Source organism: Mauremys reevesii, linkage group 22 (genome assembly GCF_016161935.1).
Source record: "Mauremys reevesii isolate NIE-2019 linkage group 22, ASM1616193v1, whole genome shotgun sequence".
NCBI lineage: Eukaryota > Metazoa > Chordata > Testudines > Geoemydidae > Mauremys > Mauremys reevesii.
The window spans coordinates 24,524,913-24,552,385 of NC_052644.1; the positions used below are offsets into that span (position 1 = coordinate 24,524,913).

Here is a 27,473-nt window from a genome sequence, read left to right on the forward strand (position 1 = left end):
CTCCCCCGCACGATGCACTCTGCCATGGCTAACCCCGCCTCCCCCGCACCTTCCCACAATGCACCCTGCTGTGGCTAACACCAGCACCTTTAATAGTCGGACGGCAGCCCGACGGCGTGAGCTTGTGGTTAGGGAGACGGGGGTCTCCAGGTGAGGGGCACGAGCTGGGAGAGCAGATGGTGCTGCGTGGCCGCTGTCCCTGGCTACCAGGCCTCCCAGCGGAGATGGTCCCAGCAGTGCCAGGCCACGGACAGCAGGGCCAACACGCCCAGTGAGGAGAGTGCCCGCTGGCGGCTGCAGGCTGAGACGCACACCAGCAGGATGGTGGTCACGGCCACAGCCAGGTTCATCAGCTGCCTGTGGAGGTGGCACAGGGTGGCACTGCTCCGGTCCTGTTCCTCCAGCTGGGCTGCCTGCTGCTGGGCTTCCAGCTGGGAGAGGCGGGTGTGGAATGCGTCCAGCACCTCCTGAGGGGGGATGGGGAGCTGAGGTGGGTCCTGGCTGGTTGCCCCACTGCCCTCGGGGGGCAGCCAGGACCCCAAGCCCACGTGGCCTCCATGCCGGGCACTTGGGGGGCAGCCCAGCCACGGCCCATGGACCTTGTGGAGCTGACCCTGGGGAGTCAGACAGCGACCACCTCTTTCCTGGCCCTTACCCGCACGTCCCCGCCCCCCGGCCCCTACCCGCCCGGCCCCTACCCGCACGTCCCCGCCCCCCGGTGCCCGGCCCCTACCTGCACGTCCCCGCCCCCCGGGGCCCTGCCCCTACCCGCACGTCCCCGCCCCCCGGTTCTCGGCCCCTACCTGCAGGTCCCGCCCCGGTGCCCGGCCCTACCGCACGTCCCGCCCCGGTGCCCGGCCCCTACCCGCACGTCCCGCCCCGGTTCTCGGCCCCTACCCGCACGTCCCGCCCCGGTGCCCGGCCCCTACCAGACGCCCCCGCCCCGGTCCCGGCCCCTACCCGCACGTCCCGCCCCGGTGCCCGGCCCCTACCGCATGTCCCGCCCCAGTGCCCGGCCCCTACCCGCACGTCCCGCCCCGGTTCGGCCCCTACCCGCACGTCCCCGCCCCGGTTCTCGGCCCCTACCCGCACGTCCCCGCCCCCCGGTGCCCGGCCCCGACCCGCCCGGCCCCTACCCGCACGTCCCCGCTCCCCAGTGCCTGGCCTTTACCTGCAGGTCCCTGCCCTCTGGTACCCAGCCCTTACCCACACATCCCTGGCTCTCTCGTGGGTGCTGTAGGCCGTCCTCTCCTCCATGCAGGCCACGTTGTGGTGTAGCATGCCCACCTCTGCCACATTGAACTGTATCATGGCATTCACCTGCTCCTCCAGGTTGTGATGTCTGCAGGGGGGACACCCGGGGTCAGTGCCTGCCTTGTGGTGCCCTCCTGTGCCCCGGGGCACCAGCTGGTTCATACCATTGATTCCATTAGGGCTGCGGCTCTGCTGATTGGATTGGAGGGGATTTGGCTCCGTTCCCTCATCTGACACAGCCATGGGGTGGGGTGGAAGGAGATACACAGGCAGCACAGTGACCAGAAGTGTAACATCGTGGGGCACAGGGCGGTGCCAGGCCCGGGGCACCGGGGGGCAGGGCGGTGCCAGGCCCGGGGCACCGGGGGGCAGGGCGGTGCCAGGCCCGGGGCACCGGGGGGCAGGGCGGTGCCAGGCCTGGGGCACCGGGGGACCGGGCGGTGCCAGGCCCGGGGCACCGGGGCACCGGGCTGTGCCAGGCCTGGGGCACCGGGGGGCAGGGCGGTGCCAGGCCCGGGGCACCGGGCGGTGCCAGGCCCGGGGCACCGGGGGGCAGGGCGGTGCCAGGCCCGGGGCACCGGGGGACCGGGCGGTGCCAGACCCGGGGCACCAGGGGACAGGGCAGACCCCAGTTCTCCCCCTCACCTCTCCTTCTCCTCTCGCAGCTGTTCCAGCAGCTGGTGCTGTGCCTGGCACCAGCCCGCCTGCAGTGCCAGCCACCGGCCTTCCAGTGCCTCCTGGGCTTCTTTCAGCATCGCCACCTTGCCCTGCTGCCCCAGCCTCTCCCCCGCCTTGCCCCGGCCCGGCTCTGGGAGTGGGACAGGGGAGAGCTGGGTGACCCCCTGGGCCAGCAGTGCCCCCTGCTGCTCAGCCAGCCAGCTCCGGAGGGGGCGTCTGGGCGGGGCTGGCATCTGCGCACTCCACGGCTGGTGTGGGGGAGGTGTGGACCACCTGTGGGTGGGACACAGATAGTGAGGGACAGGCAGGGGGGAGTGAGCAAATCCTCCATATTGTCCACCCCGCCATCCCACAATGCACCCTGCTGCGGCTTACACCCCCCGCCATCCCACAATGCACCCGGCCACAGCTAACGCCCCCCCCGCCATCCCACAATGCACCCTGCCACAGCTAACCCCGCTTCCCCCCGCCGTCCCACAATGCACCCTGCCACAGCTAAGCCCGCTTCCCCCCGCCGTCCCACAATGCATCCTGCCGCGGCTAAGACCCGCTTCCCCCCGCCATCCCACAATGCACCCTGCCACAGCTAACGCCCGCTTCCCCCCGCCGTCCCACCAGGGACCCGGCCGCGGCTAACGCCCGCGACCCCCCGCCGTCCCACAATGCACCCTGCCACAGCTAACGCCCGCTTCCCCCCGCCGTCCCACAATGCACCCTGCCGCGGCTAACGCCCGCTTCCCCCCGCCGTCCCACAATGCACCCTGCCGCGGCTAACGCCCGCTTCCCCCCGCCATCCCACAATGCACCCTGCCACAGCTAACGCCCGCTTCTCCCCGCCGTCCCACAAGGCTCCCTGCCGCGGCTAACGCCTGCTTCCCCCCGCCATCCCACAATGCACCCTGCCACAGCTAACGCCCGCTTCCCCCCGCCGTCCCACAATGCACCCTGCTGCGGCTAACGCCCGCTTCCCCCCGCCGTCCCACAATGCACCCTGCTGCGGCTAACGCCCGCTTCCCCCCGCCGTCCCAGAAGGCTCCCTGCCGCGGCTAACGCCCGCTTCCCCCCGCCGTCCCACAAGGCTCCCTGCCATGGCTAACGCCCGCTTCCCCCCGCCGTCCCAGAAGGCTCCCTGCCGCGGCTAACGCCTGCTTCCCCCCGCCATCCCACAATGCACCCTGCCGCGGCTAACGCCTGCTTCCCCCCGCCATCCCACAAGGCTCCCTGCCACAGCTAACGCCCGCTTCCCCCCGCCGTCCCACAATGCACCCTGCCGCGGCTAACGCCCGCTTCCCCCCGCCGTCCCAGAAGGCTCCCTGCCATGGCTTTCCCTCACACCCCCCCTCCCCCGCTGTGACAATGTGGTTCTGGCGGGACCCAACTGAGGTGCCAATTCAGGATCAATCGCTGAACACAGGGCAGTGACGGCCCCGGGCTGGGCTTTCTCCACCTCCACGGCACCAAACCAGCCAGACCCCGAGGACTTTGGTCCCCGCCGTGATTCCCTCAGACACTCCAGTCTCCCCATATCCCCACCTGCGCCACTCGGCAGGGGAGGCTGGGTATGAAACCCAACACCCCAGTAAAGGACCAAGGTTCTCTCGATCCCAAAGAATCAAGCCCCAGATCCAGGTCAATAGACACATCAGATCTTCCCCCCAAATCCCGCTGGTGCCACCCCTCTAGAAGCTAAAATCGAAAGGGAAAAGATCCAGCCGGGAGCTAGAATTGGTGACATGGGATCAATTCCATCCAGTGATGGCAAAGTCCTTGGCTCAGGCTTGTAGCCGCGATGGACCCTGCAGGTTCAAATCCCGTCCCTGGAACATCCCCCGCTGGGGCGGGTCGTTCAGCCCTTTGTTCAGAGCTTCAGTTCGGAGCAAAGTCCCCCGAGCCTCGGGGCAGGATTGACGACCAGGTGGAGACGAGGCCTCGGCCTTTGCTCGGCTTTTCCCGGTGTAAGAACCTCTGTGTCCTTCCTGTGGAAAATTACAGCAACAGGGAGCCTGGGGTCACGGGGGCCAGGCCCGGCACTTGGCCGAGTCACAAGGCGGATCTGCCTCCTCGCCGTGGGTCGGTTGTAGCTGATGGGCCGTAACGGGCCCCCAAGCCGGCCGGGCCGAGCTGACCCCAACTCGTCTGGGGTGTCACCCCGAGGCACAGCACGAGTGTGAAGCATGGACAGGACAGAGCCGATATTCACAACTTCCACTGCAAAATGACACATGCACCCGGACAGCACAATCCTACCCAGCACCCCACAACCTGGCCTAGACCCCGCAGCTCCCCCCCTGCACGGGCCATTTGGTGTCACTACAGGGCCGAGGTTACACCCATGTTCTAGATGGGCCCAGATTATATCAATAACGTCACACCCCCAACGCAAAATTGATACAGGAAGGGGTGACACAAACATCACTGACTGCACCCTAAGAGCTCCCCATCCTTGGGTCCGTCTCACTACAGCGAGTGTTGGGTTAAAGGCCCTACCAGTGTCTAACAGAAATGGTTTATCAAAGTCATGTTCAGTAACATGATTGAATCTCTTTACAAACTCCAGATAAAACTTAGAACAATTGTGGATTGGATCTGCTCTTGCAGCAGTTCCTGTATGTCTCACGTGATCTTGCCAAGAGCTAAAGAAAACAGCTACTTTATCCATACACACTCTGGCCAATGTTTGGAATCCAATTAACATCAAACCAATGTAGATATTAATGTTGTCCATAGTACAGGAATCTTGGCATTTAGCCATGCAAGCAATATGGTAGTGTGCCTCAGTTTCCCTTTTCCATACAGCACGTCAGGTCTGGAATGTCTTTTCCCCAGTGAAAAGTTCCAACACTGTTTCCAGGCATTAACTGTGAAACATCAGTATAGCAAGGCCCTTTAACATGAGGTGTGTTCTCATGTATCCCTTTCAGCATGTTCAAGGGATTTTCCAGAGGATTAGGCACATTGTACATTCTTACAGTTCTTGGTAATAGCAACACATTAGTTACAAAAATCACCATTAGCAATAACAACAAATTCAGTGCAAGTGTCCATCCACAATCAGGTTTGTCATGCCACACCTTTGGCTCCATACCATTGGGGGTTGGGCATTTTAGGGTTAACCTGTGGCTTCCCTTTGCAAAATTCAATTTTCTCTGTCCTCCTTGTCCTGCAGGATCAAACCCTGATTTCTCTTGCTTAACAGCAGTCACTGGCTGATGGGGTGGGCTCTCTGTGCTAACAGCTATTAGCAAGTCTTTCTTCTCCCTGCCAGCCAGGGAATTTGCATCAACACAACACCAGCTTTTAACTTCTTAGCTGCTTCCAATTCCAATGCTGGACTCTGTCTTACAGAGATACCCCACCCATCCAGAGGGGCTGAGGGTGAGAGCTGGCTGGCTGTCCCTTGCATCCTCAAGCATTCGGCTGTAAAACTGTTTTGCTCTGAAATATCAGTGACCGAATCTGTCCTCAGCCCCTGAGGCACAGACTGCTCACTCCCAGAATCAGCCTGGAGACAGTCCTGTCCCAACACCATTGTCTTCCCAACAGGCTGGCCGCACACAGCCACGGGGTTATACGGCTGCTCAACTTCCTTAACAGCTTCTACTCCACCTGAGACCTTCTCTAAGCTGCCCACACTGGATCTCTCAAAAGGAAAGTCAGTGGATCCTTTCGCAACAGAAAATTTCCAGCTGTTAGGAACTGAAACTTCCTTGATTAAATCACTTTCACGCCCTTCAGCTGCAGTAAACCGCTTGCACAGGTTATGATGAGCTTTTCTAAGCAGCAATTCACCCCTCTCAGAACTTCTGCCCTTCCCCGCTTCACCCAGGGCTTGCTCTAAAGGGACACTTTCCTCTTCCTGGGTCTCACTTACATCCAGAATCACCTCTGGCCCATCAGGCAGATTCCTACCCAACCCCCTTTCAGGCAAACTCCTAGACTCACTAGGTAACCGGTTGGAAGCCTTCTCCTTCCCTTGGCCACACACAGGTCAGGAATCGTTTCCTTCGTGCTACAAGTTGTCAAACTGTCAGTGGGTAACACAATTAACTCACCTTTCTGCTCCCCTTGTGCCCTGGCTGGGGTATCACCCTGAGCAGACAGAGCTGCTGCACCCTTTTCCAACCCCACATTAGCAACTGGCAAACTACAAGCACCAGAATTGTCTGGTCTCTGGGATTTTGCTAGGACACTAACTGGATGCACCCTAGTCACAGGGCCATTCTCCCCAGCAGACCCAAACTCAGCACCATTCCCTTCCTGGGCTTTAGCTGAATCCAGAACCACCCTCCCAGGCTGAAAGGCCCCTTCTGGCTGCTCCACAGACACAGAAGAGCCGGAGACACATTCTCCTTCCCCAGACACCCAGCTTGGGATCTCATTTCCCTTGTCCCAGCACACAGGGCTGTTCATAGACACCTGCCTGGAGACCGAGGTAGCTCCCTCCATAGGCAAGTCAATACCCCTGACAGACACAGGTATGTTCCCTTCACTGTCACATTTCTCCACCCAGGACACAGGTACGGGACAGGGACACTCCTCTTCCACTGTCCCTGTCTTCCCACACTGCTGACTAGACAAAGCCACCAGCTCCCAAGGCTGCCCAGGCTCCTCCCAACTTCCCCTACCAGGCACATGGCCACTCCCCACAGACACACTGCCGCTCTTCTCACTCCGCTGAGCTGCTGCCAGCAAATCCCAGTCACCCTTCTCAGGTTCCCTTTCGCAAGCCAGCACCCCCTGAAAATCTCCCCTTTCCTTCCTCCATTAGGGCTTCAACCTGACCATCAACTTTCATCTGCTCCCGAGAAACGTGTTCCTGACCACTGAGATCTTTCTGTGCTCGATCTAACTCCAGCTTCACTTCTGAGCCAGACGTTCAGAAACTCCATTCCCAGCCACACTGCTTTCGGGCACAGACAAACCTTTGGAGCAACCCTCCCCAGGCAAATCAGTGCTCACAATAGACACAGCTCCTGTGACTGGCGACCTGGACTGAACAAAGCTTTAACATCTTCCCCAAGCAAAAGCTCCTTAGGCAATAACTTCCTGACGCCAGCCATCACTTCATGCTGAGCACCGGTCCATTCGAGGTGGATTCCGCACCGTAAACTCCTCCAGGACTACAACATTCACACTCGGATTTGGTAAATAATCTTCCTCTTTGACCAGATCTGCTTTAACAAGAGTGATGTTAAAAGCAGGGGCAGCTCTAGCCATTTCGCCGCCACAAGCACAGTGGCACGCCGCAGGGGGCGCTCTGGCGGTCGCCGGTCCCGCGGCTCCGGTGGACCTCCCGCAGACGTGCCCGCGGATGCTCCACCGAAGCCGCGGGACCAGCGGACCCTCCGCAGGCATGTCTGCGGGAGGTCCACCGGAGCCACCTGCCGCCCTCCTGGCATGCCCCGCGGCATGCCCCCCCAAGCACGTGCTTGGCGTGCTGGGGCCTGGAGCCACCCCTGGTTAGAAGCCATCATTTGCCCTAAACAGCTTTCACCATTGACCTTTACACTCTCTGTGAATTCTCCATGACCACTCCCGTACAGAGCACGGGCACAATTTATGGAGCCACCTTCTGCTGAACTCACGGTAACAGCATTGACATACAAGGTGGCCGTGTTGGGTACGTTTGGTTACCCCCAGACAACTGCTCAGAGTTACACAACATCCCAGCATTGTTAGACACTGGACGTCCAAGAGGATCCAATTTCTGCTGTTCTTCCCTTGCTTCTTTGCCTTGGAGCTGGAGTCTGGCCGTTTCTTGGTGCATCTTGTGAGTCTCCTGTTGCCTCTGTGGAGCTTTCTCCTCAGCAGCCAGCAGCTCCAGATGCCCCTTACGAGCTTTTTCTTCTCTCTCAGCAGCTTCTTTCTCCAGCTGGGCAAAGGCTGCTTCTCTCTCATTCGAATTTCTGCCAGGTTTTGCTCATGTTCAAACTGCATTGCAGTTTCATTGCTTTTGCTGATGCTTTCTGGCTCATGGTCACTGATCTTTAACCAACCAAACTCTCAATCCCAAAATTCAGATTTGGCTAGTGTGGGGTTCTGACCCAAAGCTTAATTGAACTGGTTCTGTGGATCCTGCCGACTATGCCACTGTGACGCTGCGGTTCTGGCGGGACCCAACTGAGGTGCCAATTAAGGACAAATCGCTTAAACAGGGCACCCAGAGGCACAGCACGAGTGTGAAGCACAGACAGGACAGAGCCAATATTCACAACTTCCACTACAAAATGACACATGCACCCGGACAGCACAATCCTACCCAGCACCCCACAACCTGGCCTAGACACCTCAGCTCACCCCCTTTACATAAGATTTGGTGCCACTACAGGACCTTGGTTGCAACCATGTTCTATATGGTCCCAGATTATATCAATAACGTCACACCCGCCATCCCACAATGCACCCTGCCGTGGCTAACCCCCCCCCCCGCCGTCCCACAATGAACCCTGCCACAGCTACCACCACCACCCCCCGCCATCCCACAATGTCCACGCCATCCCACAATGCACCCTGCTGCAGCGAACACCCCCCCACCATCCCACAATGCACCCTGCTGCGGCTAATGCCCCCTGCCATCCCACAATGCACCCTGCCACCGCTAACGCCCCCCCCGCCATCCCACAATGCACCCTGCCGCGGCTAACGCCCGCTTTCCCTCGCTGAGCTCCTGCGGGGGTTGGTCCGGAGTCACCCCAGATTGCAATGAGGACAGGGCCGGGTTCTGAGCTGAGCCCCTGCAGCGTCAATCCAGATTCACCCCAGATTGCAACGAGGGCAGGGCCGGGTTCTGAGCTGAGCCCCTGCAGGATGAATCCAGAGTCACCCCAGATTGCAACAAGGGCAGGGCCGGGTTCTGAGCTGAGCTCCTGCGGGGGTCGGTCCGGAGTCACCCCAGATTGCAACGGGGGCAGGGCCGGGTTCTGAGCTCCTGCGGGGGTCAGTGCGGAGTCACCCCAGATTGCAACGAGGGCAGGGCCGGGTTCTGAGCTGAGCCCCTGCAGGGTCAATCCAGAGTCACTCCAGATTGCAACGAGGGCAGGGCCAGGTTCTGAGCTGAGCTCCTGCGGGGGTCAGTCCGGATTCACCCCAGATTGCAACGAGGGCAGGGCCGGGTTCTGAGCTGAGCTCCTGCGGAGGTCGGTCAGGAGTCACCCCAGATTGCAACGGGGGCAGGGCCGGGTTCTGAGCTGAGCTCCTGCGGGGGTCGGTCCGGAGTCACCCCAGATTGCAACGAGGGCAGGGCCGGGTTCTGAGCTGAGCCCCTGCAGGGTGAATCCAGAGTCACTCCAGATTGCAACGAGGGCAGGGCCGGGTTCTGAGCTGAGCTCCTGCGGAGGTCGGTCAGGAGTCACCCCAGATTGCAACAGGGGCAGGGCCGGGTTCTGAGCTGAGCTCCTGCGGGGGTCGGTCCGGAGTCACCCCAGATTGCAACGAGGGCAGGGCCAGGTTCTGAGCTGAGCTCCTGCGGGGGTCAGTCCGGAGTCACCCCAGATTGCAATGAGGGCAGGGCCGGGTTCTGAGCTGAGCTCCTGCGGAGGTCGGTCAGGAGTCACCCCAGATTGCAACAGGGGCAGGGCCGGGTTCTGAGCTGAGCCCCTGCAGGGTGAATCCGGAGTCACTCCAGATTGCAACGAGGGCAGGGCCGCGTTCTGAGCTGAGCTCCTGCGGGGGTCGGTCCGGAGTCACCCCAGATTGCAACGAGGGGCAGGGCCGGGTTCTGAGCTGAGCCCCTCCAGGGTGAATCCAGAAGTCACCCAGATTGCAACGAGGGCAGGGCCTCGTTCTGAGCTGAGCTCCTGCGGGGGTCGGTCAGGAGTCACCCCAGATTGCAACGAGGGGCAGGGCCGGGTTCTGAGCTGAGCCCCTGCAGGGTGAATCCAGAGTCACCCCAGATTGCAACGAGGGGCAGGGCCGGGTTCTGAGCTGAGCCCCTGCAGGGTGAATCCAGAGTCACCCCAGATTGCAACGAGGGCAGGGCCAGGTTCTGAGCTGAGCTCCTGCGGGGGTCAGTCCGGAGTCACCCCAGATTGCAATGAGGGGAGGGCCGGGTTCTGAGCTGAGCTCCTGCGGAGGTCGGTCAGGAGTCACCCCAGATTGCAACAGGGGCAGGGCCGGGTTCTGAGCTGAGCCCCTGCAGGGTGAATCCAGAGTCACTCCAGATTGCAACGAGGGCAGGGCCGCGTTCTGAGCTGAGCTCCTGCGGGGGTCGGTCCGGAGTCACCCCAGATTGCAACGAGGGGCAGGGCCGGGTTCTGAGCTGAGCCCCTGCAGGGTGAATCCAGAGTCACTCCAGATTGCAACGAGGGCAGGGCCGCGTTCTGAGCTGAGCTCCTGCGGGGGTCGGTCCGGAGTCACCCCAGATTGCAACGAGGGGCAGGGCCGGGTTCTGAGCTGAGCCCCTGCAGGGTGAATCCAGAGTCACTCCAGATTGTACGAGGGCAGGGCCGGGTTCTGAGCTGAGCTCCTGCGGGGGTCGGTCCGGAGTCACCCCAGATTGCAACGAGGGGCAGGGCCGGGTTCTGAGCTGAGCCCCTGCAGGGTCAATCCAGAGTCACCCCAGATTGCAACGAGGGCAGGGCCAGGTTCTGAGCTGAGCTCCTGCGGGGGTCAGTCCGGAGTCACCCCAGATTGCAATGAGGGGAGGGCCGGGTTCTGAGCTGAGCTCCTGCGGAGGTCGGTCAGGAGTCACCCCAGATTGCAACAGGGGCAGGGCCGGGTTCTGAGCTGAGCCCCTGCAGGGTGAATCCAGAGTCACTCCAGATTGCAACGAGGGCAGGGCCGGGTTCTGAGCTGAGCCCCTGCAGGGTGAATCCAGAGTCACCCCAGATTGCAACGAGGGGCAGGGCCGGGTTCTGAGCTGAGCCCCTGCAGGGTGAATCCAGAGTCACTCCAGATTGCAACAAGGGCAGGGCCGGGTTCTGAGCTGAGCCCCTGCAGGGTCAATCCAGAGTCACTCCAGATTGCAATGAGGGCAGGGCCGGGTTCTGAGCTGAGCCCCTGCAGGGTGAATCCAGAGTCACTCCAGATTGCAACGAGGGCAGGGCCGGGTTCTGAGCTGAGCCCCTGCAGGGTCAATCCAGAGTCACCCCAGATTGCAACGAGGGCAGGGCCGGGTTCTGAGCTGAGCTCCTGCGGAGGTCGGTCAGGAGTCACCCCAGATTGCAACAGGGGCAGGGCCGGGTTCTGAGCTGAGCTCCTGCAGGGTCAATCCAGAGTCACTCCAGGCCTGGATGGGGTTCGTGTGGACAACTGGCCACCCAGAGCAGAATAGTGTGTGTGTGGGGCGGGGTTGGGAGGGTCCCGCATCCTTGGGGGGAATCCCCCCCCTCTGATCTCACTTCCTGCCGGGGGGCGGAGCGCGGCAGCCGCCAGACGCCGCGCGGGTCCCGGCAGCTGCAGCATGGCCAGTGCGGAGCCCCGGCCGGAGCAGCCCCCGCTGCAGGCCCTGCGCGATGCCGCGAACCGCCTGCGGGTGCGCGCGCTGCGGGCCACGAGCGCTGCGGGCTCGGGGTAAGCGGAGCCGGGCCCTGGGGGTGTTCGTCCCCCGGGGGGGCATTGCAAGGCGGGGGGGCCCTGGGGGTGTTCGTCCCCCGGGGGGGCATTGCAAGGCGGGGGGGCTCTGGGGGTGTTCCTCCCCCCGCGGGGGCCATTGCAAGGCGGCGGGGGGGCTCGGGGGGTGTTCCTCCCCCCGCGGGGGCCATTGCAAGGCGGCGGGGGGGCTCTGTGCGTGCCCCTCCCCCGGGGGAGCCATTGCAAGGCAGGGGGCTGGGGGTGTGGGGCTCTGGGTGTTCTCCCCCGGGGGCCATTGCAAGGCAGGGGCTCTGGGGTGTTCCTCCCCCGGGGGAGCCATTGCAAGGCGGGGGGGGGGGCTCTGTGCGTGCCCCTCCCCCGGGGGAGCCATTGCAAGGCGGGGGGGCTCTGTGTGGGAAGGCTCATGCTCCTGTTGCAAAGGAGGATCAGTGCAGGGGGGGCATGATGGTTCACCCTGTAATGGGGGGGGAGAGGCGGGCATTGCTGGGGCTGCATTCGCTGGCCCCGGGGTGGGGGCCGCAGGACGGGTCCGCTTCACTTCCACGTGCTTGGGCGGGGGGGTGCGAGGAGGGTAAGGCGCGCGCTCTGCTCTGATTGGCAGTGTGGAGCTGTCACTCCATGGGGGGCTGCTCTAGCCTTGTGGCACCGCCCCTGGCCTGGAGGGGCGGGGCTTGGCTGCTGGGGGCGGGGCCTGGGCTGGATGGGACCAGAATAGTGGGTGTTGTGCCCTCTGTGGGGAGAGGGCTTGGCTGGGATCCCACTAGGGCCTGGGGGGGCACCAGCTGACTCTGCCCCACCTGCCCCCACAGCCACCCCACGTCCTGCTGCAGCGCGGCTGAGATCATGGCAGTGCTGTTCTTCCAGGCGATGCGCTACCGGGCCCGTCAGCCGGCACACCCCAGCAATGACCGCTTTGTCCTCTCCAAGGTGGGGCGTGGGGGCCCGGGGCTGGGCTGGGGGAATTGGGGGTGTCGGTGGGGCTGGGCTATGGGGATCGGGGGTCCCCGTGGCTGGGCTAGGGGATCGGGGGTCCCGTGGCTGGGGTATGGGGATCGGGGGTCCTGGCTGGGCTATGGGGTGAATTGGGGGTGTCGGTGTGGCTGGGCTATGGGGATGGGGGTGTCGGTGTGGCTAGGCTATGGGGATCGGGAGGGTCCCCTGGCTGGGCTGTGGGGGAATTGGGGGTGTCGGTGTGGCTGGGCGATGGGGGGGAGGTCCCTGGCTGGGCTATGGGGAATTGGGGGGGTGTCGGTGTGGCTGGGCTATGGGGGGATGGGGGGGGTCACGGTGAGGCTAGGCTATGGGAGGATCGGGGGTCCCTGGCTGGGCTATGGGGCGATCGGGGTCCCTGGCTGGGCTATGGGGAATTGGGGGGGTGTCGGTGTGGCTGGGCTATGGGGGGATGGGGGGGGTGTCAGTGTGGCAGGGCTATGGAGATCGGGGTGTCCCCTGGCTGGGCTATGGGGGCATGGGGTGTCGGTGTGGCTGGGCGAGGGGGGGATCGGGGGGGTCCCCTGGCTGGGCTATGGGGGGAAGTGGGGGGGTGTCGGTGTGGCTGGGCTATGGGGATGGGGGTGTCGGTGTGGCTAGGCTATGGGGATCGTGAGGGTCCCCTGGCTGGGCTGTGGGGGGAATTGGGGGGGTGTCGGTGTGGCTGGGCTATGGGGGGATCGGGAGGGTCCCCTGGCTGGGCTATGGGGGGAATTGGGGGGGTGTCGGTGTGGCTGGGCTATGGGGATGGGGGTGTCGGTGTGGCTGGGCTATGGGAGGATCGGGGGTGTCCCCTGGCTGGGCTATGGGGAATTGGGGGTGTCGGTGTGGCTGGGCTATGGGGCATGGGGTGTCAGTGTGGCAGGGCTATGGGGGATCGGGGTGTCCCTGGCTGGGCTATGGGGATGGGGGTGTCGGTGTGGCTGGGCTATGGGGGGATTGGGGGGGTCCCCTGGCTGGGCTATGGGGGGATCGGGGGGGTCCCCTGGCTGGGCTATGGGGAGCGGCTTCCCCTCTCCAATGTCCTCTCTTGTTCCATTTGGGGGATGGTGCCCATGCTGTGCCCCTGGGGTCTAACCCTGCCCCCTGCCCACAGGGCCATGCTGCCCCCTTGCTCTATGCCGCCTGGGCTGAGGCCGGCTTCCTCAAGGAGCCAGAGCTGCTGAATCTGCGCAAGATCGACAGTGACCTGGAGGGACACCCCACCCCGGTGAGTGGGGGGGGTCCCCCTGGGATACCAGCCTGCCACCCCTCTCTGCTCCCTGGGGGTGGAAAGCCACAACTGGGCATGAGGGCAGCTGGGGGCTGCTGATAATGGTGGGGCAGGGGCTGGGAGGGGCTGTGGGGGTCACATGGCCACTCTCTCCACCAGAGGCTGCCCTTTGTGGACGTGGCCACGGGCTCGCTGGGGCAGGGCCTGGGCGCGGCCTGCGGGATGGCCTACGTAGGCAAGTACTTCGACAGGGCCAGGTGAGTGCCCTGGGGGGGCCCCAGCCTGGGGCAGGTGGCTGGGGAGACCTGGGTGGCAATGGGGGGGGGGCTGGGGTTGGGAAGCTGGGGGAGGCATGGCCTGGTTGTGACCCCAACCCCTCTGGGCAGTGGGTGGAGCTGGGGTAGGGGGCCAGAGGGAGGCATGGCCTGGCTGTGACCCCCCCCCTTTCTGGGGCTGTGTGGGGGTCTGGAGAGGTGTGGTCTGGCAGTGACCCCACCCTCTCTGAGCTGGGGGGGCTCGGGGAGGCGTGGTCTGGCAGTGACCCTGCCCTCTCTGAGCTGGGGTTTGGGGGCATGGTCTGGCAGTGACCCGCCCTCACTCAGTGGGGCTCGGGAGGCGTGGTCTGGCAGTGACCCCGCCTCTCTGAGCTGGGGTTTTGGGGGCATGGTCTGGCAGTGACCCGCCCTCACTCAGTGGGGGCTCGGGAGGCGTGGTCTGGCAGTGACCCTGCCCTCTCTGAGCTGGGGTTTCGGGGGCATGGTCTGGCAGTGACCCGCCCTCACTCAGTGGGGGCTCGGGAGGCGTGGTCTGGCAGTGACCCTGCCCTCTCTGAGCTGGGGTTTGGGGGCATGGTCTGGCAGTGACCCGCCCTCACTCAGTGGGGGCTCGGGAGGCGTGGTCTGGCAGTGACCCCGCCTCTCTGAGCTGGGGGTTTCGGGGGCATGGTCTGGCAGTGACCCGCCCTCACTCAGTGGGGGCTCGGGAGGCGTGGTCTGGCAGTGACCCGCCCTCTCTGAGCTGGGGTTTCGGGGGCATGGTCTGGCAGTGACCCCGCCCTCACTCAGTGGGGGGGCTCGGGGAGGCGTGGTCTGGCAGTGACCCCGCCCTCTCTGAGCTGGGGGGGTTTCGGGGGGGGCATGGTCTGGCAGTGACCCCGCCCTCACTCAGTGGGGGGGCTCGGGGAGGCGTGGTCTGGCAGTGACCCCGCCCTCTCTGAGCTGGGGGGGGTTTCGGGGGGGCGTGGTCTGGCAGTGACCCCGCCCTCACTCAGTGGGGGGGCTCGGGGAGGCGTGGTCTGGCAGTGACCCCGCCCCTCTGGCCAGCTACCGGGTGTTCTGCCTGCTGGGTGACGGGGAGGTGTCCGAGGGCTCCGTCTGGGAAGCTCTGGCCTTCGGCTCCCACTACCGGCTCGACAACCTGGTGGCCATCGTGGACGTCAACCGGCTGGGCCAGAGCGAGGCGGCGCCGCTGGGCCACGACATGGACGTGTACCGCCGCCGCTGCCAGGCCTTCGGGTGAGTGCCCTGGGGGCCGCGGGCGGGCGGGGCGGGGCGGCCCTGGGGCTGGCTGACCCCTCCCTCCCTGGCAGGTGGAACACCTACGTGGTGGACGGCCACGCCGTGGAGGAGCTGGACGAGGCCCTGAGGCAGGCGGCCCAGGTGAAGGGGAAGCCCACGGCCATCCTGGCCAAGACCTACAAGGGACGAGGCGTCCCCGGTGAGTGCCCCCCTCAGCTCTGAGTGCTGGAGGCCTTGCCTGGGGCCCCACGGCTGGCTCCCGGCTAGGGATGCCTGGCGGGATGGAGGGCCATGCTTGGGGGGGTGGTGTCAGTGGTTCTTTCTACCCTTCTGACAGCTACTGTGGGGTGCGACAGAGTAGGGACCTCAGGAGAGATGAGGTGAGGCCCCCCCTCCCAGAGCTGGGGAGAGAACCCAGGAGTCCTGGCACCCAGACCCCCCTCCCAGAGCTGGGGAGAGAACCCAGGAGTCCTGGCACCCAGACCCCCCTCCCAGAGCTGGGGAGAGAACCCAGGAGTCCTGGCTCCCAGCTCCCCTCCCCTCCCAGAGCTGGAGAGAGAACTCAGTAGTCCTGGCTCCCCTCCCCTCCCCTCCCCTCCCCTCCCAGAGCTGGGGAGAGAACTCAGGAGTCCTGGCTCCCCTCCCCTCCCCTCCCAGAGCTGGGGAGAGAACCCAGGAGTCCTGGCTCCCAGCCCCCCCTCCCAGAGCTGGGGAGAGAACCCAGGAGTCCTGGCTCCCAGCTCCCCTCCCCTCCCAGAGCTGGAGAGAGAACTCAGTAGTCCTGGCTCCCCTCCCCTCCCCTCCCCGAGCTGGGGAGAGAACCCAGGAGTCCTGGCTCCCAGCTCCTCCTGCTCTAACCACCAGCTCCCCCTCCCCGAGCCGGGGCGAGAACCCAGGAGTCCTGGCTCCCAGCCCCTCCTGCTCTGACCCACCAGCCCCCACTCCACTCCCAGAGCTGGGGAGAGAACTCAGGAGTCCTGGCTCCCCTCCCCTCCCCTCCCAGAGCTGGGGAGAGAACCCAGGAGTCCTGGCTCCCAGCCCCCACTCCCAGAGCTGGGGAGAGAACCCAGAAGTCCTGGCTCCCAGACCCTCCCCTCCCCTCCGAGAGCTGGGGAGAGAACCCAGGAGTCCTGGCTCCCAGCTCCCCCTGCTCTAACCACCAGCTCCCCCTCCCAGAGCTGGGGAGAGAACCCAGGAGTCCTGGCTCCCAGCCCCCCCTCCCCACCCAGAGCTTGGGAGAGAACCCAGGAGTCCTGGCTCCCAGCCCCCCCTCCCAGAGCTGGAGAGAGAACTCAGTAGTCCTGGCTCCCCTCCCCTCCCCTCCCCGAGCTGGGGAGAGAACCCAGGAGTCCTGGCTCCCAGCTCCCCCTGCTCTAACCACCAGCTCCCCCTCCCCGAGCCGGGGCGAGAACCCAGGAGTCCTGGCTCCCAGCCCCTCCTGCTCTGACCCACCAGCCCCCACTCCACTCCCAGAGCTGGGGAGAGAACTCAGGAGTCCTGGCTCCCCTCCCCACCCCAACCAGAGCTGGGGAGAGAACCCAGGAGTCCTGGCTCCCCGCCCCCACTCCCAGAGCTGGGGAGAGAACCCAGAAGTCCTGGCTCCCAGACCCTCCCCTCCCCTCCCCTCCCAGAGCTGGGGAGAGAACCCAGGAGTCCTGGCTCCCAGCTCCCCCTGCTCTAACCACCAGCTCCCCCTCCCAGAGCTGGGGAGAGAACCCAGGAGTCCTGGCTCCCAGCCCCCCCTCCCCACCCAGAGCTTGGGAGAGAACCCAGGAGTCCTGGCTCCCAGCCCCCCCTCCCAGAGCTGGGGAGAGAACCCAGGAGTCCTGGCTCCCAGCTCCCCTCCCCTCCCAGAGCTGGAGAGAGAACTCAGTAGTCCTGGCTCCCCTCCCCTCCCAGAGCTGGGGAGAGAACCCAGGAGTCCTGGCTCCCAGCTCCTCCTGCTCTAACCACCAGCTCCCCCTCCCCGAGCCGGGGCGAGAACCCAGGAGTCCTGGCTCCCAGCCCCTCCTGCTCTGACCCACCAGCCCCCACTCCACTCCCAGAGCTGGGGAGAGAACTCAGGAGTCCTGGCTCCCCTCCCCTCCCCTCCCAGAGCTGGGGAGAGAACCCAGGAGTCCTGGCTCCCAGCCCCCACTCCCAGAGCTGGGGAGAGAACCCAGAAGTCCTGGCTCCCAGACCCTCCCCTCCCCACCCAGAGCTTGGGAGAGAACCCAGGAGTCCTGGCTCCCAGACCCCCCTCCCCACCCAGAGCTTGGGAGAGAACCCAGGAGTCCTGGCTCCCAGACCCCCCTCCCCACCCAGAGCTTGGGAGAGAACCCAGGAGTCCTGGCTCCCAGCCCCCCCTCCCCAAGCCGGGGAGAGAACCCAGCAGTCCTGTCTCACTTCTGCTCACTCCCTGGGGGTGGTTCTTTGCCAGGTGTGGAGGATGCGGAGAACTGGCACGGCAAGCCCATGGCCAAGGACAAGGTGGAGTCCATCATCGGTGCCATCCAGAGCCGGATCCAGAGCCACGAGGTGCTGGTGCCGCAGCGGCCCATTGAGGACGTCGCACAGATCAGCATCGCCGGCATCTGCATGCCCTCGCCCCCTGAATACACCCTTGGGGACAAGGTGGGGGAAGGGGGGAGCCCAGGGCTAGGCGACGGCGGTCTGGACTGACTGGGTGCCAGGGGGTGGCTGTGGGGCCAGGACAGTGACACTCCCCTGCCCTGCAGGTGGCCACGCGGAAGGCCTACGGCGTGGCCCTGGCAAAGCTGGGTGCTGCCAGCGAGCGTGTGGTGGCCTTGGATGGGGACACCAAGAACTCCACCTTCTGCGAGCTGTTCAAGCAGGCGCACCCCGAGCGCTACATCGAGTGCTACATCGCCGAGCAGAACATGGTCAGTGCTGGGGGCTGGGCGGGGCGGGGGGCTTCTCTGGGGCTGTCCCCCAGGTCACGCGCTGTCTGTCCCCCCCAGGTCAGCGTGGCTCTGGGCTGCGCCGCCAGGGACCGGGCCGTGGTCTTCGCCAGCACCTTTGCTGCTTTCTTCACGCGGGCCTTCGACCACATCCGCATGGGCGCCATCTCCCGGACCAACCTCAACCTGTGCGGCTCCCACTGCGGGGTCTCCATCGGTAGGCACGGGGGGGCGCTGGGCTGCCCGGGGGCTCCTGGCCCCCCGTGCTGCCGAGCGAGCCTGCTCTCTAGCCCGGCACCTCTCGTGGCTCCCCGCAGGAGAGGACGGCCCCTCGCAGATGGCCCTGGAGGACATTGCCATGTTCCGAGCCATTCCCGGCTGCACCGTCTTCTACCCCAGCGACGCCGTCTCCACGGAACGCGCCGTCTGCCTGGCTGCCAACACCAAGGTAACTGTGCGGGGGCCTCAGGAGTGGGGTCTGGGGGCCGTCCTCAGGGGCCAGCTGTGGGGTCTGGCTCTGGGGCCAGCTGTGGGGTCTGGGGGCCGTCCTCAGGGGCCAGCTGTGGGGTCTGGCTCTGGGGCCAGCTGTGGGGTCTGGGGGCCGTCCTCAGGGGCCAGCTGTGGGGTCTGGCTCTGGGGCCAGCTGTGGGGTCTGGGGGCCGTCCTCAGGGGCCAGCTGTGGGGTCTGGCTCTGGGGCCAGCTGTGGGGTCTGGCTCTGGGGCCAGCTGGCACCGATGGCGGACTCCACCTTGTCCTTGGGCCTGGCCGTGCCAGTTATCTGCATCCTCCATTCGCCTGCCCCCGAGAGAGAGTGAGGACTCCTGGGTTCTCTCCCGGCTCTGGGAGGGGAGTGGGGGCTGGTGGGTTAGAGCAGGGGGGGCTGGGAGCCAGGACTCCTGGGTTCTCTCCCGGCTCTGGGAGGAGTGGGGCTGGTGGGTTAGAGCAGGGGGCTGGGAGCCAGGACTCCTGGGTTCTCTCCCGGCTCTGGGAGGGGAGGGGGGCTGGTGGGTTAGAGCAGGGGCGGCTGGGAGCCAGGGCTCCTGGGTTCTCTCCTCAGCTCTGGGAGGGGTGGGGCTGGGTCCGAGCAGGGGGCTGGGCGCCAGGACTCCTGGGTTCTCCCCCGGCTCGGGGAGGGGAGGGGGGGCTGGTGGGTTAGAGCAGGGGGCGGGGAGCCCGGACTCCTGGGTTCTCTCCCGGCTCTGCGAGGGGGTGGGGCTGGTGGGTCCGAGCAGGGGGCTGGGAGCCAGGACTCCTGGGTTCTCTCCCGGCTCTGGGAGGAGTGGGGCTGGTGGTTAGAGCAGGGGGCTGGGAGCCAGGACTCCTGGGTTCTCTCCCGGCTCTGGGAGGGGTGGGGCTGATGGGTCAGAGCGGGGGCTGGGAGCCCGGACTCCTGGGGTGTCGCCCGGCTCGGGGAGGGGAGTGGGGACTGGTGGTTAGAGCAGGGGGGGCTGGGAGCCAGGACTCCTGGGTTCTCTCCCGGCTCTGGGAGGGGTGGGGCTGATGGGTCAGAGCGGGGGCTGGGAGCCCGGACTCCTGGGTTCTCTCCCGGCTCTGGGAGGGGCGGGGGAGCTGGTGGGTCCGAGCAGGGGGGGCTGTGAGCCAGGACGCCTGGGTTCGCTCCCGGCTCTGGGAGGAGTGGGGCTGGTGGTTAGAGCAGGGGGCTGGGAGCCAGGACTCCTGGGTTCTCTCCCGGCTCTGGGAGGGTGGGGCTGATGGGTCAGGCGGGGCTGGGAGCCCGGACTCCTGGGTTCTCTCCCGGCTCTGGGAGGAGTGGGGCTGGTGGGTCCGAGCAGGGGGCTGGGAGCCAGGACTCCTGGGTTCTCTCCCGGCTCTGGGAGGGAGTGGGGGCTGGTGGTTAGAGCAGGGGGCTGGGAGCCAGGACTCCTGGGTTCTCTCCCGGCTCTGGGAGGGGTGGGGCTGATGGGTCAGAGCGGGGGCTGGGAGCCCGGACTCCTGGGTTCTCTCCGGCTCTGGGAGGGGGCTGGTGGGTCCGAGCAGGGGCTGGGAGCCAGGACTCCTGGGTTCTCTCCCGGCTCTGGGAGGAGTGGGGCTGGTGGGTTAGAGCAGGGGCTGGGAGCCCGGACTCCTGGGTTCTCCCGGCTCTGGGAGGAGTGGGGCTGGTGGGTTAGAGCAGGGGCTGGGAGCCAGGACTCCTGGGTTCTCTCCCGGCTCTGGGAGGAGTGGGGCTGGTGGGTCCGAGCAGGGGGCTGGGAGCCAGGACTCCTGGGTTCTCTCCGGCTCTGGGAGGGTGGGGGCTGGTGGGTTAGAGCAGGGGGCTGGGAGCCGGACTCCTGGGTTCTCTCCCGGCTCTGGGAGGGGTGGGGCTGGTGGGTCCGAGCAGGGGCTGGGAGCCAGGACTCCTGGGTTCTCTCCCGGCTCTGGGAGGGGTGGGGGCTGATGGGTCAGAGCGGGGGCTGGGAGCCCGGACTCCTGCTCCCGGCTCTGGGAGGGGGGGGCTGGTGGGTCCGAGCAGGGGGCTGGGAGCCAGGACTCCTGGGTTCTCTCCCGGCTCTGGGAGGTGGGGCTGATGGGTCAGAGCGGGGGCTGGGAGCCCGACTCCTGGGTTCTTTCCCCGGCTCTGGGAGGGGAGGGGGCCTGGTGGTTAGAGCAGTGGGGCTGGGGGGACCCCAGGACTCCTGGGTTCTCGCCTGGCTCTGGGAGCGGAGTGGAGGCTGATGGGTTAGAGCAGGGGGGGCTGGGAGCCAGGACTCCTGGGTTCTCTCCCCGGCTCTGGGAGCGGAGTGGGGGCTGGGGGGTTAGAGCAGGGGAGCTGGGAGCCAGGACTCCTGGGTTCTCTCCCGGCTCTGGGAGGGGTGGGGCTGGTGGTTAGAGCAGGGCGGGGCTGGGAGCCAGGACTCCTGGGTTCTCTCCCGGCTCTGGGAGGAGTGGGGCTGGTGGGTTAGAGCAGGGGGCTGGGAGCCAGGACCCTGGGTTCTCCCGGCTCTGGGAGGGGGGGCTGGTGGGTCCGAGCAGGGGGCTGGGAGCCAGGACTCCTGGGTTCTCTCCCGGCTCTGGGAGGGGGGTGGGGGCTGATGGGTCAGAGCGGGGGGGGGCTGGGAGCCCGGACTCCTGGGTTCTTTCCCCGGCTCTGGGAGGGGAGGGGGCCTGGTGGTTAGAGCAGTGGGGCTGGGGGGACCCCAGGACTCCTGGGTTCTCGCCTGGCTCTGGGAGCGGAGTGGAGGCTGATGGGTTAGAGCAGGGGGGGCTGGGAGCCAGGACTCCTGGGTTCTCTCCCCGGCTCTGGGAGCGGAGTGGGGGCTGGGGGGTTAGAGAAGGGAGGGCTGGGAGCCAGGACTCCTGGGTTCTATCATTGGACCCGTGCGACCGTCGCGTCCCTTTGCCGGTCACTTGACAGCGTGGGGGTAAGCTGGGAATCCGGCAGCTCTCCTGGGTCGGGGGGGGGGGGGGGGCAGCTGTCGGTAGCTCGGCCTGGACGCTCTCTGGTCACCCAGTCCAGGTCAGTTGCCCCCTGCCCTGTAATCTATGGGAGCAGGGTGAGCCCAGGGACCTGGGAGATCTGCCTGGCTGGATGTGGGATCACAGAGCCCCACCCATGGCTGGGGGTCAGCAGGGGGGACCAAGCGCTAAGCCTGCCTGTGACCTGCCTTGCCTAGGGCATCTGCTTCATCCGGACCAGCCGCCCAGAGACCCCGGTCATCTACCCGCCAGAGGAGAGACCTGAGAAGTAAGGGGCCAAGGTAAGGGGTGGGGGGCAGAGTGGGGGGTTGTTGGGTGACTCTGGGCCTATGGCGGCATCACTCTGTGCCTCAGTTTCTCCTCTGCCCTGTCTGGATTGGAGGCTCTTTGGGGATGGGTCTGCCCCTTATAATGGGGTTCACCCAATGCTGGGAGAGGGGGGCAGTGGGATTTGTGGAGCTCAGGCCCTGGTGTGCCAGGAGCTGCCTGGGGGTGGTGTCTGGGCAGTGCCCAGTCCAGTGGGGGGCGGGATCTGGGGAGCACCTGGTGCAGTGCAGAGTCCCTGCTCTGCCAGCCTCTGGGTGCTTCTCTTACACAATCCTACAGGTGAGGGAAGCGCTGTCTCCCCTCTCTGCCCAGGGCAGTTGTAGGGTGACGCTGCGGAGCCGACTGATCCAGCTCCATGGCTGTGGGACAGTGCCGCCCACATGCCTCAGGGCAAAGGCTTCCCAGGCCAAGGACTGAGGGAGATCGGCAGGCAAGGGGAGCCACTGAGAGACCCAAAGAGTGGGGTGGGAAACTGAGGCACAAGGTCACCCGGCAGGTCATGCTGGATTCCAGTTCGGCCCTGGGCCAGAGCAGAAAGGGACTCCAGACTGTTCCTGAGCTGCTCCTGCGTGGGGCGGGAGCGTGAAGTGGTTAATCTTTAAAGGAGGGGGGGAATGTGCCAGGGGGCGGTGGCATCTGGCAGGACTCTGGAGCCCGGTGGAGTCCCTGCTGGTGTGTTGGGTCTCGGGCAGTGTCTGCAACATGATTCCTATGCCTGCCTCCGTTTCCTCCTTCGCCCTGCGTAGCGCCCCGCGGGGGGGAAGAGCTCAGCTGTCCCTCCCCGTGCAATCTGCAGCTGGGCTGCCCCATGCAGACTCTGCTAGGTGGCCCGGCGAAGTGACCGCCTCTCGGGGCAGTGGTGGGGAGGCCTGCCTGCCCCCAGGGCAGAACAAGAGCTGGGGGGGGGGGGCATTACAGACCAGGCTGAAAATCAAGGGGGACTCCAGGCAGGAACGGCCTGGTCAGTAGGCAGGCCCAGGCAGCACGTGGGGCCCAGGCTGGAGAGCCGTGGGGGAAGGGCTGCCCTTGGGTGGGATTTGAAGTCCACCCCTGGGGGGAACGAGGGAGCCAAGGCTGGGAGCAGTCTCAGCTTGGCCAGGTTCCCACTCGGGAAGCCAGGTGGCCTGGCCGAGCCTCCCGCAGGGGGCTGGGCTGGGCTGGCTTCACTCCGGAGAGGGACAGGGAGCACTGGTGTCAAAGACCCGTGGGCCTCCCCTGGTGCAACTGTGGGGGGCCTTGGGGCCCAGTCTGCCAAAGGGGTCACTCCCGGGAGACTGGCTACAGGCTGGGGCATAGACCAGACCCGGTGACTGTGACAGCCCTGGATCTGCCACTAGGTGGCAGGAGACTCCATAAAGTCTCAGGCAGAAATCCCCAGCTCTGGGAGGGGAGTGGGGTCTGGTGGGTAGAGCTGGAAGCCAGCGCTCCTGGGTTCTCCCCCACAGCTCTGGGAGGGGAGTGGGGTCTGGTGGGTAGAGCTGGAAGCCAGCGCTCCTGGGTTCTCCCCCACAGCTCTGGGAGGTCCCCACAGCTCTGGGAAGCCAGCGCTCCTGGGTTCTCCCCCACAGCTCTGGGAGGGGAGTGGGGTCTGGTGGGTAGAGCTGGAAGCCAGCGCTCCTGGGTTCTCCCCCACAGCTCAGGGAGGGGAGTGGGGTCTGGTGATCAGATCCAAAGAAAGATTTAATGTGAGGAGAGGGAAGGTGCCTGCTAAGCCAGTGGGGTGGGGAAGTGCAGGGACCCGCCTGCCAAGGGAAGGGAAGAGAAGGGCCGGGAGGCCTGACCCTTGGGTGCAGGAATAGGGCTGGCTGAGTCTGGCCCTCCGGCGTCAGTACCCTGCCCTCTCTGTCCCCAGGTTGTGCGCACGAGCGACACTGACAGGGTCACAGTGATTGGAGCCGGGGTCACGCTGCATGAGGCTCTGGCTGCTGCTGACGAGCTCGCCAAGCAAGGTAACCCGCGGTCGGGGGATGGCCGTGAGCTTGCTCCCCCTTGCTCCTCTGACCCTCTGTCCCTTCCAGGCATCCACATCCGGGTCATCGACCCCTTCACCATCAAGCCCTTGGATGCAGCCACCATAGTCACCAGTGCCTGGGCTACTGGAGGGCGCATCATCACCGTGGAGGATCATTACAGAGAGGGTAGGAGGCCAGTGGCCGGGGGCTCCCAAATGCCTGCGGGGGAGGGGGGAGCAATGGCAGGGGGGCTGCTCACTCCCAGCATGGGCCGATGGCTGGGAAATGCTGAGCAGGAGGGTTCAGCGCTGGGCCACCCCGGCAGGACTAGGGTGGCGAGGAATCTCCGCTGGGATGGGGCAGAGGGGACCCACAGTGTGCGTTGGGTAGCCTCAGTCGCAAACTGGACAGGTCCGGGGGTTTGCTGGGCACAGCGGCAGAAGAGCTGCTGAAAGCACAGGAGGATGTTGGCCCAAGAACAAAGGGGGGGGTGAATTGGCCAAGAATCGAGTGACGCTGGAAATAAGGTTTCCAGCCAGCGGGGGAGGGTCTGGAACAGAATCCCAAGAGGTGGGGTGGGGGAACCTGCCAGGAAGCTGGATTGTGACAGGTTGTCGGGGCTAGGACTAGAAGGGATCTCCTGGGTCCCAGGGCTGGCTTGTGAAAAGCTGGAATGGAACCCAGGTGTCCTGCCCACGTGACACATCTCAGAGGGGCTGTGACTAGCGCACCGCTCTGGAAAGGAGAGCTAGGGCCGTGTGCTTGAGCCTTCTCTCTGTGCTAGGCGGGATTGGGGAAGCCGTGGCCGCGGCCGTGGCCGGGGAGCCTGGCGTTGTACTCCAAAGCTTGGCTGTGTGCGGAGTGCCCCGGAGTGGCAAACCAGCTGAACTCCTGGACCTCTTTGGGATCAGCACCAAGAGCATCGTAGCAGCTGTGAAGAACACCTTTGCCAACTAACACTCCAGCCATGGCCGGGGCGAGGTGAGCCGGCTGCTTTCCGGTCGCCCAGCCCAGCCCTGTTCTTTCTGCTCACTTCCTGCTCAGATTTCCCCCCTCCCCCCAGGGCTGGGACATGACTCAGCCACTTGCCCAAGGCCAGCCCGTTATTTCTCTGCACCACTAGCAGGCTAACGTCCCCTCCAGTGGTTGAGCAACTTCCACCCATTCTCCTGACGAGCTCCTGTGCAGCAGACGTTCCTTGCTAACCCATGAGTAGCTTAGCAAGCGCTGCCTGCCACTGCTCCCATCATCTGCAGGGCAAGGAGAGGCTGCCCCTCCCCCGGGCCAGTGGGGCCTCTGTCCCTGGGGTAGACAGTGGGGGGCAGGTGTTCACAGGCGCTGCTAGGGACCAATCTGTACTAGTCTCACCTAAAGCCGGGGCGGTGCAGGCTTCGTCCAATAGCTGCGCTCTCTGCTCCCGGGCGCTCCCGTTCCTGCTCCGCTCCTAGGGGAAGGAGACATATTAATGCAGCAGCACCATGTGTTAATCTGCTCCCCCGACATTCCTGGCGCGATCCCGTCCCCTGGCTTGCTCAGTGTTAGAAACGACCAATCCCAGCTCTCTTACGGGGCCGGCTGCTGCTGCTCCAACCCAAATAAAAGGTTTAAACAGAGTTGGCTTGGTGTGACTCTGTGAGGAGAAGCAGGCAGGGTGGCATGAATAGAGCAGTTTGGGTACAGGCAGGGCAGGCTGCCCTGGCCAAGGGGTATAATGTTCCAGGGTCGCCAGCAGGCCTGGCCCTCAGTGCCTCGCTTCCAGGAGCCTGTGGATGCCATGCTGGTTGCCATGCGCCAGAAGCAGGGAAAGGCTGCCCCTTGGCGTGACTGAAGGCAGGAGGCAGCCATCACTGCTGCAGCTAAGGGCCCTCACAAGCTGTGCATAAGTGGTTCGGGGGGGGGTATGCCAAGAGGGGGCCATCAGTGCTCTTCTGTCACTCCTATCAGCCCCTGGGGCAGGGGTGGACATGTGGACAAGGGGGATCCAGTGGACATAGTGTACTTAGATTTCCAGAAAGCCTTTGACAAGGTCCCTCACCAAAGGCTCTTACGTAAATTAAGCTGTCATGGGATAAAAGGGAAGGTCCTTTCATGGATTGAGAACTGGTTAAAAGACAGGGAACCAAAGGGTAGGAATAAATGGTAAATTCTCAGACTGGAGAGGGGTAACTAGTGGTGTTCCCCAAGGGTCAGTCCTAGGACCAATCCTATTCAACATATTCATAAATCATCTGGAGAAAGGGGTAAACAGTGAGGTGGCAAAGTTTGCAGATGATACTAAACTGCTCGAGATAGTTAAGACCAAAGCAGATTGTGAAGAACTTCAAAAAGATCTCACAAAACTAAGTGATTGGGCAACAAAATGGCAAATGAAATGTAATGTGGATAAATGTAAAGTAATGCACATTGGAAAAAATAACCCCAACTATACATACAACATGATGGGGGCTAATTTAGCTACAACGAGTCAGGAAAAAGATCTTGGAGTCATCGTGGATAGTTCTCTGAAGATGTCCACGCAGTGTGCAGAGGCCGTCAAAAAAGCAAACAGGATGTTAGGAATCATTAAAAAGGGGATAGAGAATAAGACTGAGAATATATTATTGCCCTTATATAAATCCATGGTACGCCCACACCTCGAATACTGTGTACAGATGTGGTCTCCTCACCTCAAAAAAGATATTCTAGCACTAGAAAAGGTTCCGAAAAGGGCAACTAAAATGATCAGGGGTTTGGAGAGGGTCCCATATGAGGAAAGATGAAAGAGGCTAGGACTCTTCAGTTTGGAAAAGAGAAGACTAAGGGGGGGGACATGATAGAGGTCTATAAAATCATGAGAGATGTTGAGAAAGTGGATAAGGAAAAGTTACTTACTTATTCCCATAATACAAGAACTAGGGGTCACCAAATGAAATTAATAGGCAGCAGGTTTAAAACAAATAAAAGGAAGTTCTTCTTCACGCAGCGCACAGTCAACTTGTAGAACTCCTTACCTGAGGAGGTTGTGAAGGCTAGGACTATAACAGCGTTTAAAAGGGAACTGGATAAATTCATGGTGGCTAAGTCCATAAATGGCTATTAGCCAGGATGGGTTAGAATGGTGTCCCTAGCCTCTGTTCGTCAGAGGATGGAGATGGATGGCAGGAGAGAGATCACTTGATCATTGCCTGTTAGGTTCACTCCCTCAGGGGCACCTGGCATTGGCCACTGTCGGTAGACAGGTACTGGGCTAGATGGACCTTTGGTCTGACCCAGTACGGCCGTTCTTATGTTATATAGGGGTGTCGGTTGGCATAACTCACACCAACGGGAGCCATCATGGCTGCCAGTCAGTGCCCCTCCCATGAGCCCCTGGGGCAGGCCTGTCTGTTAGCGTCACTCACGCCAACGGGAGCCATCATGGCTGTCAGTCAGTGCCCCTCCCATGAGCCCCTGGGGCAGGCCTGTCTGTTAGCGTCACTCATGCCAACGGGAGCCATCATGGCTGTCAGTCAGTGCCCCTCCCATGAGCCCCTGGGGCAGGCCTGTCTGTTAGCGTCACTCACGCCAACAGGAGCCATCATGGCTGTCAGTCAGTGCCCCTCCCATGAGCCCCTGGGGCAGGCCTGTCTGTTAGCATAACTCACACCAACGGGAGCCATCATGGCTGCCAGTCAGTGCCCCTCCCATGAGCCCCTGGGGCAGGCCTGTCTGTTA

The 27,473-nt window shown here is 64.0% G+C and overlaps 2 protein-coding genes across 2 annotated transcripts; one reads left to right on the forward strand and one right to left on the reverse strand.

Moving 5' to 3' along the window:
• Window positions 1-75: 75 nt before the first annotated feature.
• On the reverse strand, window positions 76-26,787 carry TEX28 (testis expressed 28). Its single transcript, XM_039510609.1, has 5 exons — window positions 26,771-26,787; window positions 25,149-25,224; window positions 1,900-2,205; window positions 1,207-1,342; window positions 76-467 (listed from the first exon to the last, which is right to left on the reverse strand). Exons 3-5 carry the CDS (start codon window positions 2,163-2,165, stop codon window positions 204-206), a joined length of 666 nt encoding a protein of 221 aa, XP_039366543.1. The 5' UTR covers window positions 2,166-2,205; window positions 25,149-25,224; window positions 26,771-26,787; the 3' UTR covers window positions 76-203.
• Window positions 11,282-25,391, forward strand: TKTL1 (transketolase like 1). Its single transcript, XM_039510610.1, is given in 14 exon segments — window positions 11,282-11,442; window positions 12,273-12,390; window positions 13,550-13,663; window positions 13,826-13,923; window positions 14,989-15,180; window positions 15,255-15,382; window positions 17,603-17,796; window positions 17,901-18,065; window positions 18,144-18,300; window positions 18,401-18,531; window positions 21,699-21,782; window positions 23,681-23,777; window positions 23,847-23,966; window positions 24,565-25,391. Coding segments are annotated over 14 exon segments (1,881 nt in total). The 5' UTR covers window positions 11,282-11,332; the 3' UTR covers window positions 24,738-25,391.
• Window positions 26,788-27,473: the final 686 nt, after the last annotated feature.

Bases quoted from the DNA above. Each gene is read 5' to 3' on its own strand.
- TEX28 (XM_039510609.1), bottom strand. From the start codon at position 2,165: ATGCCAGCCCCGCCCAGACGCCCCCTCCGGAGCTGGCTGGCTGAGCAG. The intron at 1,343-1,899 runs GTGAGGGGGAGA...TCCCCCCTGCAG, and splicing joins CTGCGAGAGGAGAAGGAGAG to ACATCACAACCTGGAGGAGC. The intron at 468-1,206 runs GTAAGGGCTGGG...ATCCCCCCTCAG, and splicing joins AGAGAGCCAGGGATGTGTGG to GAGGTGCTGGACGCATTCCA.